General features: G+C 37.7%; 1 protein-coding gene across 1 annotated transcript in view; it reads right to left on the bottom strand.

Moving 5' to 3' along the window:
- Positions 1–16,698, bottom strand: part of LOC106964946 (centrosomal protein of 290 kDa-like) — a gene marked incomplete at its 5' end in the record, with an annotated part of 28,479 nt that extends 11,781 nt beyond the window's left edge. The window contains 16 exons of the mRNA XM_015060738.1: positions 1,067–1,222; positions 1,418–1,560; positions 2,521–2,643; positions 6,387–6,608; positions 7,292–7,429; positions 8,459–8,672; positions 10,292–10,491; positions 11,142–11,249; positions 11,371–11,640; positions 12,994–13,128; positions 13,275–13,382; positions 14,128–14,292; positions 14,391–14,846; positions 15,526–15,637; positions 16,053–16,204; positions 16,493–16,698. Coding sequence (XP_014916224.1) covers positions 1,067–1,222; positions 1,418–1,560; positions 2,521–2,643; positions 6,387–6,608; positions 7,292–7,429; positions 8,459–8,672; positions 10,292–10,491; positions 11,142–11,249; positions 11,371–11,640; positions 12,994–13,128; positions 13,275–13,382; positions 14,128–14,292; positions 14,391–14,846; positions 15,526–15,637; positions 16,053–16,204; positions 16,493–16,698 — 2,908 coding nt within the window. The remainder of the gene's footprint in view (positions 1–1,066; positions 1,223–1,417; positions 1,561–2,520; positions 2,644–6,386; positions 6,609–7,291; positions 7,430–8,458; positions 8,673–10,291; positions 10,492–11,141; positions 11,250–11,370; positions 11,641–12,993; positions 13,129–13,274; positions 13,383–14,127; positions 14,293–14,390; positions 14,847–15,525; positions 15,638–16,052; positions 16,205–16,492) is intronic.
- Positions 16,699–17,320: the final 622 nt, after the last annotated feature.

The raw sequence follows: 17,320 nt of genomic DNA, 5'->3' as shown, positions 1-17,320 counted from the left end.
AGCTGGTTTAGTAGGAATCAGAAATATCTCGGCTGCCTCCGTCCAACTACTTATGCTAATAAGTAACACTTTTTTTTTTATATAATGTAAGATGTTTGATTTCAAAGAAGACAAGTAATAGCAAAAATATTAGTGTCTAGATGTGAAAAGGTGAGAGTAACATACCCCCAAAACAGCTGGTTCTGCATAGTGTTGACTCATGGAAGTGGATTAAAACCAGTCTGACAGTTATTGGATTTGTATTTATAAATGGGGCTTTATTATATACTGTCCAGGCATGTAGTGCCTTTTTACAGCACAATCAAGTATGGTAACTAGGTTACCTTCAGTTATTATAAACATGATCTATATGTCAAAGATAACTTTAAAGAAATTTGACTTCACAATTTGGCACCTTGAAATTGGCTTTTTGTCTCTTTAAGAAGCTCATTATTGCACATTTAGCTTATTTGAGAATATTTTGGTAATTTTTGTCGATTTGTGGATTTTTATCAATATTTATTTGGCTAAATGTGGTGTAAAATTTTAATCCTGAAACACCATTAAAACAAGGGGCATTGAAATACTGTCTATATGATGCCACATGTAGTCTATTTGAGAATATTTGGATCATTTTTTGATTTTTTTTTAAATGAATATTTATTTTGCTAAATGTGGCATAACATGACAGTTGGACACAGTAATATGATTCCATATGCAAACTTTACTATCTGTGAATATTTTGATTTTATATATATATATATATATATATATATATATATATATATATATATATTTTTTTTTTTATGTATTATGTGACATTTAATAACATTTTACCATTTTCTATTCCAAAAGCATTTAATCTTGGTATATGGAGATAAATGCACATTATTACAAATGTAGACTTATTCATCTGAGAACATTTTGGTCATTTCTTGATTAATTATTGATTTTTTAAAATGATTTTTATGATGACAAACATAAAAAATTACTTTTAACTTATCAGGATAGTTGAATTCAGTCAACACCAGAGCTGACACAATCAAAGTGGACATCAACTCTAATGTAGGCTCATATATGTACATACTTTATGGTGACAATCTGGGTTTCCAGCTCAGAATTCTTCTTCTTCAACTCCTGTATCTGCCTTTCCATGTCGTTGGCTCGTACCCCCACCACCTGGTCGGCGGTCACACCTCGAGCTTTCAGTTTTTTCTGCAGCGCAGCCTTCTCCTGCTCCAATCTGCAAGCAAACGAAAGCACACAGGTCCAATGGATGAAAAAGACAGAGCAAACCGTCTGAATGATGTACAGCTGTGATCATTGAGCACCTTTTTGATTCTAAACAGGAACATAGGGAATGATAAATCAGTCATCAGCATAACTGTAGCAAATCTAGGCACTGTGCATACCAGATTTATGATGTACACACTCTGACCTGCCATAAAGATCTTTCAGAGTGCCAAGTTGCTTCGACAGTGATTCGTTATCTCGTTCCTTCTCCTTCATGGAATTCTTCACCTTTTCCATCCTAGCCTGCCATCTTTTGCTCTCCTCCCACCGCACAATTTCATCTTTGGTCTGTTGGAGAAACAGGTTTTGCATCAGCTAAACAGGCAATCATACATGATGAGGTTCTTGGATTTAATCTAAACTCCTGAGCTAGCAGAGGTGTAAGTTTCATGAACCTATTTGAGAATGTTAAATGTGGGAATATTAAATGTTTGCTAGTCTAATTCTCAAACTGGATGCAAAATAAAGTTCAAATCCTTAAAAAACTTAACAGAGTCTACAGAGGCAGTTTATCTACATTTAAATTTATTCCTGTATAATTGATCAAACCTATAAGTAAATGGAGCTGGATTATCTAAGGCCAATGATGTTTGTGACAGCGTGTGTAGAATAAACACTGTCTAATAGCAACTGATGGTACATGTGGTGAATAAGACTTTAAAAAGGGCTCAATTACAGAGACTGGACCAATCCAATATTGGTATAAGACACTGATATATCAATTAAATTAAATTCTATTAAAAATGTTGAGAAAATAAAGAAAGTCAGTAGGGTGCAGAAGTTAACCCAGAGTGTAACAAGTGCAGCGCACTGCATGTGCCTGCGGCTCCGCTCCCATCAATCACGTCCCAGAGGAATTACACTTGACTCACTCTGCGGTTACAACAAGTGACAAGATGGAGCTGGGAGACGTCACACAAAAGCTAAAAATGGGAGGAGTTACACTGCTTACTTCAATGGTAAGAAGTTTGTTGATGGTGGTTTCAAAACAAAAGCAGTAAAATCTTCATTAAAATGATATGTCAGGTTTACTTTGGGCTCAGGCTTATAATTAAAGTTAACTAGTCAGGTTGGAATAGACTTTTCTAGGTACAATATAAATAAACTTTTCACTTTAATACATAAAACCCTGGACAGAGGAGAAGGATTGCCAGAAGAGTTGATGAATAATAAAACAAAACTTACTAAAAATGATAGAATGAGATTTTTGCCCAACAGCAACAATATATGGTGGACACTGTTTCACACCTTTCCATGATCATCTTTGATGTTTTTTACGTCGTTCCTTTTCTCCAAGTCCGATTCCAGCCTCCTGATCTTCTTCTGCAGATTCTCTATGATGGCTCCTTTCCCATCTGCCTCTGTCTGATTCTGAGCAACAGGAAAAAAAAAGAATCATCGCTTTTTATGTTTATTATTATTTATACACACAGACAAAAGTTTACTTCCTGTTTCATAATTATTCAAAGTAATTGTTTATACAACAAAAAGCTTTAAGGATGTTTAAAAAAAAACAAAACAAGAACTGGCTGCTCAAGTTTGACTTTATCACAATTTTTCTCTTATCCGAATGTGGTCAAAATTATAGATGTTGGATCTAAAATATGCACACATTCAGCTATTGTATTAAAAACATACTATCACAAATACACTTCTTATAATAAAACAAACAAAAGACCAATCTGGATTAATGAGTAGGCTACGTCAAGACACCATATATATGATGTAGCACAGTTTTAGCACTAAACAGCAAATTTAATTGTATTTTTAAAAACATTGATATTTATTGCTGCTCTTCTGGAACCACCAGAGAAAAAAAATTGTAAAAAAAAAAAAAAAAGTAACAATCAAACCGTGAATCTTATGACCATACAGACCTTAACCCAATTGGATTTTTCAAACTGTACTTAAAATTCAGATTTAGTCAGAAAACAAACCTTAAATAATCCAAATGGCTCAAACAAAGAGGTCAAATATTCAGCCAGAAAAACCATCAAAAGTTTGTTGACGGTCATGAATACCAAGTCGTGGAGGTTCAACTTGTTAAAAGACAAAAAAAATAAAAAATAAAAAATAATTGCACTGTATGTGTAGTTTTGACTATGGATTAGAAAAAAACCCACATAAGAATTGGATTGGCTTATATAAATTTCACTATGAAAAAGGAACAAGACTTTTACTCTCTTCCTGGGCATATGCAAACTTCTGACCCCCAGTCTTGAGAAACAAGTAAGCAAGCTCCCAGATAATGAAATCAACCCACATACTGGCTGCCGTTTATCTTATACCTCAGAAGAAATGTCATCATTCTTTCTCGACACATTCCTCCATGTCTTTTTTTTCCTGCTGACTGTGAGACGAGCCTAACGGGCGTGGCATGACTCCTATATGAACCTTCTATCCTATTTCAACATCTGAATGCTGAACAGGAGTCAGAGGATTTTAATCAGTTTCCCACATGATGCTATGACGTTGATGTTGGCTGTCGGTGGCCGCTGTCCAACATATCACGCTGAAATCTAGGACGTAACAAGCAAGAGTTCTAACTAGGAGCCAGAGACCAACACAGAGTACCTTGAAGAAGGACTTTTCCTCTTGCAGATTTATTCTGTTTTTGCCACACTGAAACATTAAAATTATCATGCTTTCTAAGCTTTATCAGTATTTGTGACAAGAACTGCATTAAATGTTTGTAATAGCTAGCAATGGGTTATTTTGATCACTGCGAAGGAATTTTGGCCCATATTTTTTGTGTAATTGATTTAATTCACCCATGCTGAAGCATGAACAGCCTATTTTCCATTGCATCTCAAATAAATTTAATTCTAACGTTCAACTAGGCCACGTAAAGACATTCATTTATCAAAAGACATTCACTTAATCGAAAAGCGGTTAAACTGAAGGTGCATTCACACCAGTCCATTTTAGCTGGAATCTAGTTACTTTGTCTAGAGAGTCTGGGTCATTTGCAAAGGTGTGAATGCACAATGAACTCTGATCTGGATCAAAAATGCAAACTCTAGTTCGCCTAAAAATCTCAGTTCAATTAAAGTGAACTCTGGTGCAGTTTGAATGTATACATGGAAACAAGCAGACTGGAGACCGCTCCCAAAAACAGGAAGCAAACTACAGTGCAGGGGCATTCTGGGTAAATACAAACCAAACAACTGTGCAAGTCTAGCACTAGAGGAAGAAATGTCTTGTGGTTTTCAACCAAACTAAAGACAATAAAGAAATCCTACTCCAGTTTTGTTTACAATGTGTGAAAAGGGAGGTCGTACTCATCTCTTCAGAGTTTTTCAGGTCGTTTCCTTCAGTGGTTCTTGGTGCAGCGCCCTTATAGGCGAGGGGGGTAACAGGTTTTGCAAAAGTTTTGGACTGTCTGACAGTGCAGTGTGAAAGCAGCTGAAAATGTATGAAATGTTGCAATTTTGGTCCCCAATCAAACCTTAAAGTCAAGAATGACTATCATGTTATGCTAACAGCTCAGTTTACAGGCAGCAGAGACAACATTCCACAGTAATAGACTCTGGAGGACACAATCAGTTGTTAGCAAGTACTGCTAATCCACCTCTTTTGCTTTTGTGCTCCTCTTTAAATCTCTGTCTGGCCGTATGGTTAGGAAGCCGGGCAGAGAGACGTTGAAATAGGGGATATGAACCTTACCCATTCTGACAGATGGAGGGGATGGAAGGGAGCATTCTTTTTCTCTTTCTGCTCTTTGGTCCTGTTCTGCTCTTTCTTTTCAACTCCTCTGGGGTTCAAGGTCATGGTTCAGGTGCGACATGAGCTTTTGAGATGCTGATCAAGCCACTCCCAGTTGTAAAAAACATTAACTTGTTGCTACGGTTATGCATCATCACAACTGCCCAAAAGTAAACAGCAGCAGGAAAAAAACGTTCTATCTACACAGTGTCAAAAACCAGAGGGAATAATTATCCAAACATGCAATATCTCAACAAAACAAAACAAAAAAGAAAAACAACTATGAACAAAAATCTACAGGAACAAATCCGAATCAGCAAATATAAGACGAGCCCTTTATGTTACCTTTAGTCACACGTGGTTTTTGGCCTGGCACTCTCCCATGGATGACATTTTCTTATTGGTTAATCGTGAACACTGACCCTAACTGAAGCAAGTGAGGCCTGAAGTACTTTAGATGTTACTCTGGGATGTTGAAATGGGATCGGAGTATTTCTAGAAGTTCTCCCAGTCCTCGGAACATCGCTATACTGTGTATAATGGCTCTCGTTGGAGTCCTAAAGCCTTAGCAACGGCTTTGTAAACCGTTCCAAAGTGACAGATGTTAATGACATTATTTCTCATCCAACTTTTGATTTTTTTTAGATCAGGGGATGATGATGTGTTACATTTTGAAATCTGTTTAGCCTACTTCATGTTGCTTTTGTCCCTTAATAAATACATTTCTAGGGGTTCACCGATCCACTTTTTTCACTTCTGATACAACATTTATATTTAGTATTGGCTGATACCGATCTGATACAAAAAAATCGGTGATGAATTGACTTGAAACGTTTCTCTTTATGAATTACAAATGTGTTTGATAACTCTGCATTAGTATAGTACACTTAAATCTACCTACCAACAGCTTCACAAGCTTGGTCAAACATGAAAGAACAACTCATTTGCTCAGTCAGTGCAATTAGGAGTAGAACAGCCAATGTAAAATATATACTACAGAACCTGAAACTAACAAAAACAATAGACTGACTACCTTGGTCAAAAAAGTAAAAAATAAACTACAACAAACCTTCTTTTAAATGGTTTATAAAGTGCAATTAGGAAATCTAAATCCAATGTAAAATAAACAATAAAGCATGACAATGCTGAGAGTACAAAGCATAGAATTAGACTGAATAGATTTGCTCTTATAGATCTATTGCCACCAATACGCAATCTAGAATTTTTTTTTTATATCAGGATTGATGAATACTGGATTGATGCATCTCAACAAAAACTGTTTCTCTTGATTTTTTAATTTATTCAGGCTATTTCTGATGTCAAAATTACGTTGTTGATCCAAAGCATAAATAAATTAAAAAAAGAAGATTCAGTGTGATTCAACGTGATTCAGCTGTATAGCTTTGTACCTGCATGGTGCTGGTGAGCCTCTTTATTTGCTGCTTGAGCTCCACCACTTCTTGCTCTCGCTCTGCTTTCTCGGCCTGCAGTCGTCTCTGAGTTCTTTGATATTTCTGGAAGTCTAGGTTTAGTCCTTCAACCTCCTCTTTCAGAACGTTCTCTCTGCTCCTGGCTGCTTTGGCCGACTCCTTTGCAGCTTGAAGTTCTTCGTTCAGTTCCTGTACCCGTGCCTACAAAATAAAATAAAATAAAATAAAAAAATTACATAAGATCTTAATTCTTGAGCTGAAAATTGTCCTTTTGAATCCGGTTTTTATCGTATTTTCATTTGTAAAATAGAAATATCTGGATGAATATTTGGAAAAATTAAATGTTGTTGTAACTCATATTAATTAAAATTCTTCAAAGAGTTATTGCAATTCTCTATGCAATAATAAAAAATAAAAAAAAAATTAAAAATAATAACCCTGGACAGGTCGACAGTCTGTGACAGGGATTAAAGTTTTATTTAAAAATTTTATTTTAAATAAAAATTTTAAATGAAAATTTGTATTTAATAAAATAAATAACCATCTCAACCTAAGCACTTGCTTTTAAACGGAGGTTACCATCTGTCGTGTTCACAGAGGTCACCTTACTGGTCAGAGGTCAAACACGCTCTGATTGATGCAGATGGTCCTTTAAATCCAGGAACATCGCAAACGTAATTTCTATAGAAACCAGAAGCCTCTACTGCAGCCTGTCAGCAGGTATGATTTAATTACAGCTGCTTTGTAGAGGTCCTGCTTTCTAACCATTATGCCAATTTGTAAGACTTAAAACATCCAACAAAGCTTCGTTTGAGCTGATTACATCAACAGGAAAGAAACCATAACATACGAGTAAAAGAAAACAAAACCCACTTTGATCTTACCTTCAGGTCTTTGGTGTGTTTGTCCACTAGCATCTGAACGTTGAGACTCTGCTCTTTCTGGGCAGCGTTGGCTATGACTTGCTGCTCTGCAGCTGACATCATCTCCGCCCGCAGCTCCAACAGAGCCTTACTGAGAGCCTGACAGGAGATGAAACAAACAGACCCTGGTGTTCAGTAATGCAATAAACGTGGCCTGATCCTTGGCGGTGCCCAGAAAATCACGTTTGATTCATACAAAGGCATACAGAGTCATCTTCTTCAGTCAACACAAAAGTAAAACACAATCATTTTAGCTGCAATATGCCAAGAATTTTTGTACTGGCCTTGTCTGGCCACATTGGTTTCACACAGCTGGAACCTGTAGCAGCAACAGAATCTCTGCTTTTTGTTCGCTGGATTGATTTACTTTGAAGCCGAAACAAAACACAGGACATGCCTCGAAAATATTCGATTAGGGTGCATCCGGAAAGCGTTCATGTCATTTCACTTTTTCCACATTTTGTTGTGTTGTGGCCTTACTCCGAAATTGTACTGAATTAAAACTCTTCCCTCAAAAATTCTCCACATGAATACCCCTTTATTATGGCAATGTGGAAGAACTTTTTGGAGCGTTATGTAAATTTATTAAAATCAGAAAACCAAGAAATCACATTTCCTTAAGTTTTCAAAGCTTTTGTTGATCCACTGATAATCCTCAAGATGTTTCTGCAACTTAAACATAATCTACCTGTGATAAATCCTGTTTCCTGGACTTGATTTGGAAAGGCGCACACCTGTCTTTACAAATAAGGCCACTCGGTTGACAGTGCAGGTCAGAGGTCAAACACTAAATATGAAATCAAAGGAACTGTCTGTAAATGTTTGATTGTCTTGAGGAACAAAGATCCAGAAGCATTAGAGAAGAACAGACCAAAACAGGTGGATGTGAATACTGGTGTAAATGTGATTTCTTATTTGTCTTTTAATAAATTTGCGAAACGCTCAAAATTTTTGTTTTACAGATTCTCAAAATGGAGTATTTGTGTGTAAAATTTTAAGGAAAGACATTAAAGCGGCAGTATTATGCTCTAGCTATCAACTTCTACATATCAAGTAGAAAACCACATTGGCAATTAATCAAACAATTACTGTAAAGTAAAAAAAAAAAAAGAAAAACTGGTAAAAGACCTTGAGCTGTTTCTCCTTCTGAGTGAGTTGTGCTTTGAGGCGTTCCACCAGGTTTTTCATGGTGTTGCTCGGGGAGCGAACGTTGGCCTCCTTCTGAGCTTCCAGCTCGGAGCGCAGGAAGCTCATCTCCTTCTCCATCTGAGCCAGCTGACTCCTACTGTCCTCCACCTCACCGCCCAGAGCCTTCACCTGGGCAACGTAGTTCTCCTCCAGCCTGGAACAAATCCCCTCTTTGTTAGCATCTTAACTAGAAATAAATCTCTGGTCCACATTCTATTACATTAACTTTACAATTGATACAAAGTTAGAGAGTAAATGGCTGAGCATGATCTGTGTGAGTGTAGAAATATGTTGTTTACTCTGGGTTGCAAGAAGAAGAATTATGTTCTTTCTGGTCAGGAAATAAATGAACTCAGATGTTTTTATAGATTCGCTGTAGACGTTGGGTGTAAATATGAGCTTGAAAAGAGGAGAAATACAATTATTGAGAAAAACTTTGGCATGATCTTACATGTAACCTCTTTTGTTTTTTGCATTGATACACTTTATTTTTAAAATTTATTTATTTATTTTATTATTTTTATTGTTGGAACCTTGTAACAAAATTTTTCTCCATATGTACATTTTAAATGCAACAAGCGGCTCTGGAGCCAGATGTGGCTATTTGGCCCTTTCAATGTGGCTCCTACTAAATCTAAAAGGAAATGGAAATGTTTTAAATTATAAAGCCAGTAATTATGTGCATGTTTTTTTCAATTAAAAGTAATTAAATGTTTTCTAACTTCAAACTATCTGCTTTATATTTTTAAGTGGGCTACCAAACTTTCATTTCCCAGCTCTGTCAGTTGACCTCATCTTACAATGTTTATAGTTTTTACTTCCTTTGACTCATTTTGTTCCAAATATTTGAGGAAAAAATAATACATTCCTCTTTAATTTCTTTAGATGAGAAAAAGATAAACACAATTTTATGTAGTATGTACTTATAAAATCTATTTTTTATCGTCTAATATTTTCCTTAGCCCACAAGACAGGTTTTCTACAGGATTTAAATCTGAACAAAGATAGCTGATTATATATCTGATTAATTAGTTGTGTTGTTCTGCGATTTATTTCAAATGCATTACTAGAATTTTGTGTTTGTGTTTTGCGCTCGCTCTCCAGTGCCTGACATAACTGTGTCCCGGTGCACTACTGAACTTTAGATAACCCTCTTTAATCTGATTTTCTCCTGACCTCTTAAAACCTAGTCTTTTAATTTACCCTAAGTAAGTGGTCTAAATAATCTTTTTTCCCCTCAAAGTCTTACATTAGTTGGTTCCATCTGCTTAAAAACAAAAGGGTGAGAAGCTTAAATTGAGTGAAAAAACCAAATCTAATTTTCCACTCCACATCTGAGAAACCACAAGACGGCTGGAACAATGTTCTCCGGATCAAAGCAGAGATGCTTCCCTGTCATGCACAGGGCAACCAGGGCAAAGGATCACCTTTGACCTTCTGTGGAAAATGGTTAACATTACTTAACTTTGCTTACTTTACAGAACTTTAAAAAAAGCAAAAGCAAAGGAGTTGGATTAACAGTGATGAATATATGTGTGTGTGTGTGTGTGTGTGTGTGGGTATATATATGTGTGTGTGTGTATATATATATATATATATATATATATATATATATATATATATATATATATATATATATATATATATATATATATATATATAATATGTATTTTTGTGTCAAAATGTTGAGCCAATTCACTGAAAAACATCTTTCTATGTAAAAGTGTAACACATGACAGCTCACTGTAAAAACGGTTAGTGGTGGCTGATTACTTTGCCGTCTCCTCAGCGTGTTTCTTAGCCTGCGTCTCCATGGCGATCCGGTGTTGCTCCAGCTCGGCTGCGGTCAGCTTCAGCTTCTCTGTGACAGAGCTGAGTGAAGCATCCTGCTCAGCCACCGTCTGCTCCAACTCAGCCAGGCGCTCCAGGTGTTTAGGTGTCAGCACTCTGATAGCGGGCTTCTTCATCAACTCCTGAACACAAAGAGGGTCATTTTAAACCCAACAGTTGTTGCTTCCTTAAATAACACACGCTTAAACTGTTTAACAAGTGCTTAGAGACTGAATAAATACTTATTTTTAATGTCAAGTGACTTTTTATAGCACAAATAAGTAACTATATTACCTTTGGTTGTTATAAAAATGCTATAAAATGGTGCCTTACAGCAAATTCTTAATAATTAGGAGTGCTCAAAATAGTAAGTGGTGTGATTTGAGTTTTGGGGTGTCTCAGGGAACACTGCTTAAACCATTTATAATTTTTTATACTTTTTCTTGACCATCTTATTAAATTCACTTCTCAGTCTTTGTGACTTTGTAATTTAAAACCTTGAAATTAGGCCTGTGTCTCTTTAAGAAACTCTTGTTCTTTCTGAAACTCCGCCTTCTGGAAGTCATCACAACAGCGCTCCTGTATTAACCCTATGTTAGCATTTTTACCAGCGTTTCGCTGAAAAAATAATCAAGGCAACACTCCAGGTGTGTTCTTGATGAGGGACTAACATTATTACATGATGCAAAGCTCATAAAAGTCAACGTTACCTAACACTGCCCTACTAAGACGTTGTTGGCAGTTGGGTTTTAACTCAGAAAGCAGTCTTTTTAAATGGAGAGCCTGAACGTACCAATGCTGTCTGTTTGAACTGATCCAGAGAGGTGTCTGTGTGCAAGTCCAGCTTCTGATGTAATATTCTCAACTCTTCCTGATGTCTTTTTATCATCTCCTCTTGATCCTAGAGCCAACAGTGTGTGAGGCAAGGAATGAAAAACAATGGAGTGTTCATAGATCTTCTTTTGTCTTTCTTTTTACAAAAGTAAATCCTTTCTACTCATCATTCAACATCATAGCTTCACCTGTCTGGCCTGAGCCAGCTGGTTTTGGTATTTCTTCAGCACATCTTCTTTCTTGTCGAGTCGACTTTGGAGATCTTTGATGGTCTGGTGCGCCAGCTTCAGGGCAGCCTGGCTGCTTGGCTGGTCCTCTTCGTTCTTTCTGAGGTCGGCAAGCAGACGCTCGCGGTCGGCGGCCGCCGGGAGCCGGAGACGCAGCTCGTTGATCACCTTGTCCCTCGACACGACGTTCTGCTCTGCTTTCAACAAAGCCACTTCGCTCTCTTTCAGTTTCTGTTTATTGACAAAGTTTTAAAGTAGGGATTCAAACATGAACAATTCGATCGTCTGAAACGGTCAATTAACCCTTAAGAGAAGATTTGAATGTAACTCTGATTTTCTTTTAAAAGTTACCCATTGCATCAGTTGTTTACATTATCTTTATTTGGATAAGCTACACAAAAACTGACACAAACATTGGCAGATCTATTCAGTCTAATTCTATGGTTTGTGCTCTGAGTGACGTCATGCTTTATTTATTTCACATTATATTTAGAATGACTAGTTACACTTTCTGAACCATTTGAAAGAAGGTTTGTTGTGATTTATTTTCACATGTTATACCAAGATAGTCAACCTATTGTTTTTGTCAGTTTCAGATTCTTCATTATTTATTTTACATTGGCTATGTGAAGGCCAAGGTGTGTTTAAGTGAGTAGACTTATATATATATATATATATATATATATATATAAAAGAAAAAGTAATTTAGTACATTTATGTCTGTGTTAAAAAAAAAAGAAACGGTTTAAGTCAATTCAGCTCTATTTTTTTGTATCAGATTGGTATCGGCTGATGCTAAACTACAAGAACAAAAAAACTAATTGATATTAAAAATCTCATTTAAAAGACTTTCCTGGGCTACATAGTAGAAAAAATCAGTGCAGCTATGTAAATAAACCTGACTTGAAATTGTTAAAATACTTAAAAAATATAAATATGATCTTATATTTTTATTTTAGGCCAACAAAGTTTTACCTATTCAAGGTGGAGAAATGACCAGCAGAGTTTAGGGAGCGAACAATTTTGTTGTTCATTTCTGAAGCATTTTCCTTAAAAAAAAAAAAAAAAAAAAAAAAACTAAAAATAATAAAATGATGCATTTTGGTATTCATTTTTTTTTTTAAGTTTAAAGGATCTCTTAGGGGTTAAGTGTCCTGATTATGTAAATGGAGAACCAAAGACGATATAAAAATAAAAGCAGAAATATATATTTGTTGTTTTTCCTTTTACATACATTTTTGTTAAAACGTTTTTTTTTCCTTATACATTTGCTGTTTTTACATTTCCTTGTCTCTTCTTTTTACCTTGTGCATTTTGCCTCGTTATGCAGATGAGGAGGGACGGAGTCTTAAAACAGATTGGTTGGTTAGAATTACACTCTACTGACCTCAACAAAGATGGAGACCAGTTTATCAGTGAGCTAAAGTTTAGCAACTTCATTAGAAAATAGTGCTATAACTCCGGACTTTATTACTTTTCGTGTGGATGCTCAGACATTTAACGGCTCTCATGTATTTCTTCTTTTATTTCTAGTTATATCAGTTTTGGTCCTCCGTATGCATGAACTGTGACCGAATCAGTTACCTTGTCCAAACTTTTGCATGTTCCCTGAAGCTCCAAGATGGTGCGAACCTGCTCTTTGATTTTACCCAGAGCAAACTCTAACTGATGAGCCAGAGGCAGCACTGGGTCTGGGAGCGGCCCTTCCCCTTCCTTAACCTAACAACAAAAACAAAACAAACAAAAAAAACAATGAGAGGACACATCAATTAAAGTTTAACGCCCAACTGGTTTCTTACAAAATAAGTTTGGCTTTTAACAAAATGGAAACATTTTATCAATAAACCTTCCAAGTCTTGCTTTACCTTCTCGGCGTTGTTGAGAATCTCGGTGTGCTGCTTCTCATAGCGGTCCAGCTGGCGCTCCAGCTCCACCTCCCGCTGGTCCCACGCCAGCTGACGCTCTTCCTGAAGCTTAGTAGAATGAAAATGTCAGACAGCTGTGTTCGCCAATGAGTAATGGTTATTTTGTTTTATGTACAATCAGGCCTGGGAAATACATCAGTTTAATCATTCAATTTATTTAATTTATGGAAAATATGATTTTTTTTTAGGGGGTTTCTGTAGTTCAGTGTGATGTCACCACGTCCAGGGCAGCCATCTTGTTTGATAAGTGTGTTTTACAACTTCTATTTCATATTCGGAAAAATATAAGTGTCGGGCTAAGATTTTTTTTTTTTTAAATACGAGAATGAAGTCATAATATTACAAGATCACAGTTGTTATATTAGGAGAATGATGTAGAGATTTTCTGAGAACCCCCGCACAAACAATAACAAGAAATCAATTATCCAAACTTTTTCTCGTTTCTTGTGATTTTAAGACGTTCTTCTGGTCAAATTGGGTCTTTATTCTGCAGATATTATTACCGTATTCTTGTAATCAAACAAAAATTCTCGTGGCCTGACCCTGATACTCTATAATAAAACTCACAAGAGGATTTAAAAAAAAAAAGACATTTGTAATTTCTCTTTTAGAAAAGAAAGTAAGAAAAGAAAATTGAATAAAATCAGAAATTGCCTCTGGTGTGGGAAAAAAAAAGTCAGAGATTTAATTTTAATGCCATATTATCCAGCCCTCTGTGTGATATTTATAAAACATAGTTTTCTTTTAACAGAGTTTGATAAGAGTTGTAAACTTGTAGAAGGTTTGTCCTCACAGAGTTGAGCTGGACGATGTCCTCCTCCAGCGAGCGGACTGTGCGGTCCTGCTCCTCCACCAGCTTCTTAAGGTAGCTGATCTCCTCCTTCTGGACCACCAGCTCCCTCCCTTTCCTCAGCTCCTGGAGGCGGGCCTCCTCCATCCTCTTGTGCCACTCCATTACCTGTTTCAGGTAAAAGCAGAATTTAATCGAGCAAGTACAACCCAATGAACGCGGCATATGTTTTTGTTTTATTTGGTTTTCTTCCCCCGCTCACTGACCTTGTGGGCACCCTTCACGTCCTTCAGGGTAGAGATGAGCTCCTCCAGGCCTCGCAGTCTCACCTCCAGCTCCTGGGCTCTTCCATCTGCCCTCCGCCTCTCCACCTCAGCTGCCCTCCTCTCCTCCTGGGCTTTGGCTCGGTCCTCCTGGAGCTTCAGCATGGCCAGGGAGAACTTCTCCTGCTGCCGGAGGGGCAGCGCCCCGGCGAACTGCCTGCGCAGAGCCTGGACGGTCTGGCGGAGGTGCGTGGCGCGGTGGCGGCCCTCCTGGCGGGCGAGGAAGAGCGCTCGCTCGCTGGCGTCCAGCCGCTGCTCGGCGCGCAGCATGTTGGCCTCCAGCCGCTGGATGTGAGAGGCAGCGGCCTCCAGATTCCCCAGAGCTGTCGACTCACTGAGCTGCAGCGCCACCATGTGTTGGTGGAGCTTTGCTATCAGAGCCTTCTCATCCGACTGTGACTGAGGAAAATTGAGAATGGTTAGTATTATGGTTTTCCCAGCTACATAGCATTTTATAGCGCAATAAAACAATAAAAATGCTGCATATGACATATATACAGTATTTTACAATGTTAAAATGCTGTATATATATCAAATATCGCTTAAAGAAAATTGACTTTGTAATTTGAAATTGGGCCCCTGTCTCTTTAAGAAACTCCTGTCCCTTCTGAAACTCCACCTTCAGGAAGTCATCTCAACATGGCTCCTCTATAACCCTTCAACAACATTTTTACCGGTATTACACTGAGAAGTAGCTCCTATAATTAGCTCATCAGATGTTCAGTTCCACCAGGTGTTTGCTAATTGCTGCTGGCTAGTCTGAGGGAGCTTTGAAGAGTCAATGTGGTGAAGGGCTCCTCTGTGAGGTGGAAGTCCGGAACAAATACGGTACTTATCATTGTCCATTATGGGGGATATTTCTTCTAATTTATTTAATTTGTTTTAAGATCCACTGGCCGATTACCTCATTAGCAATTAACTGTGGAGCAAGTTAACTGTGGAGCCTTTTTAAAGACTCTACAATTGTGTGTTTGAGTATTATCAAAAATGTCTTCCAATTACATAAATAACTGAGTCATATTTTTGAAATTCCTGTCGACTTTTAAAATTTTTTTGATACAAAAGCAATTCCTATCACCTGGTATTCCAGTATTTGTCTCCTGAAAGCCTCAACTTCGTTGTCTTTGGATTTGTGTTGGGCCTGCAGAGCAGAGACCTGGGACAAAGCCACGTCTGAGACTTCTTGCAGCCTGCAGAAGAAAGATACACACGCACCACTTGGTACTTCTCTCATCTATCTTCACTCATAAAAAAAAGCGAAGATAAGATGAATGGATTTACTACCAGCATGATGAGAAAGGGCAAAAAGTGAGAACTAAACCTGAAGCGTTTCAGCTGAATGCAGACGTCTCTAACAGGCACGGCTGCACACATTCTAATTCATTTATTTTTTTACAGCTTTAGCAACAACCTAGCGAGAGACTGGTACAGTCATGATATCAATGAATCTATTAGGTGATTCCTGCCCAAGGTAAATTCTCCAGGTCCAGTCAGGAACCATCTTATCTTTGCGAGGATTGCAAAAACATGTTCACCTCAGCAATTAATTACCAAAGTCAGCAGCAATCAAGAACGGAAAAACAACGGAACACTTTCGAGACGCACTTGGAGACCTCGAGGCGCAGCTCGGCCTCGGCCTTCTCCAGCTCTGAGATCCTGGCCTTGTCGGCGTCGCTGGCGGCTTTGCTGCTGGCGCCTGCCAGCTCATCTCTTAGCTCCCGCTCGACCCGCTGGGACTCCGCATTCATCTTGGTCAGCTGGAGCAAAACAAAGCGTTGGATGAAAGCGATTAAAGTGATGTGTTCCAGACGATCAGACATTTCAGCAAGAAATAACCCTGAATGGTCACATTAACGTCTTTCCGCACAGGCTCTGCTGTACTTATATAACGCAAAAACAGACTTGTTAGATAATAAAGCGAGCCTGCCAGGAGATGCAAAAACCATTTAGAATAGTTCATCACTTGATTGTGTTGACTGGTACGAATTAAGTGCCAGATGGGAGAAAAAAAAAACAACAATCTAATGTTTTCCTTGGCCTCTTACCTCTAAGAACTTGGATTCCAGCTCTGTGTTGCGCTCCTCCACCTGTCTGAGGGAGTTCCTCATGTGTTCGTACATCCTGTGGGCATGCTCGGCCCTCTGCCTCTCATTCAGCTCCTTCATCTCTAAAGTCGTGATCCTCCTCGCAGCGGATATCGCCTCGTTGTTGATCGAGGCCCTGTCTCCCTCGGCCAGGCCGGTTTCAGAGCCTGGGGAAGAAAAAAACGGTTGTTTCAGTGAGGTGGAACCATTAATTAACTGTCAAGGCTGTAAAACATTAAAAAAAAGAAAACAAAAAACATTTAATATATTTTCTTCAAAAAAGTAGTGATTTTTTTTAGATGTAAATAATAAATAAATTCAAGAATAAAAACTTTGAATTAAAAAAAAAGAATATTTTATATTTTACCCCCCCGTACTTTATATTTTTGGTCATGTTTCAACCACAAGTGCAAATGTTTTTCATAAGGATATTTTGGGACAAACCAACATTAAGTAGCACACAACTGGAAAGTTTAGCTGAAAGAAAACTTGGCACATGTACCCTAATTCAGGGGTTCCCAAAATGGAGTGTTGGGTTGTTGGGACCCTCTAGCGGGTCGCGAGACACTCATTTGGGGGTCAAAAGATGATTTTCAAATTCATCATGATGTGATCCCCCTATGGATTATGGAGAGTCAGTTTTGGTTTATGGATCTGGTGATTATTTTTTGGATTAACTGTTTAATAGTTGGACATAAAAAGGTGCTTAAGAGGAGATTTTTTTTTTTTATTTTATTACAGATTTGAAGCAAGTGAAGCAAAAACTGCCACTTGAGTTCTGGGTAGAAC

Source organism: Poecilia latipinna, unplaced genomic scaffold (genome assembly GCF_001443285.1).
Source record: "Poecilia latipinna isolate Pla-1442-1.1 unplaced genomic scaffold, P_latipinna-1.0 Scaffold1740, whole genome shotgun sequence".
Taxonomy (NCBI): Eukaryota; Metazoa; Chordata; class Actinopteri; order Cyprinodontiformes; family Poeciliidae; genus Poecilia; species Poecilia latipinna.
Note: the sequence above shows the minus strand (reverse complement) of the source record. Positions and strands in the feature narration are given on the sequence as shown.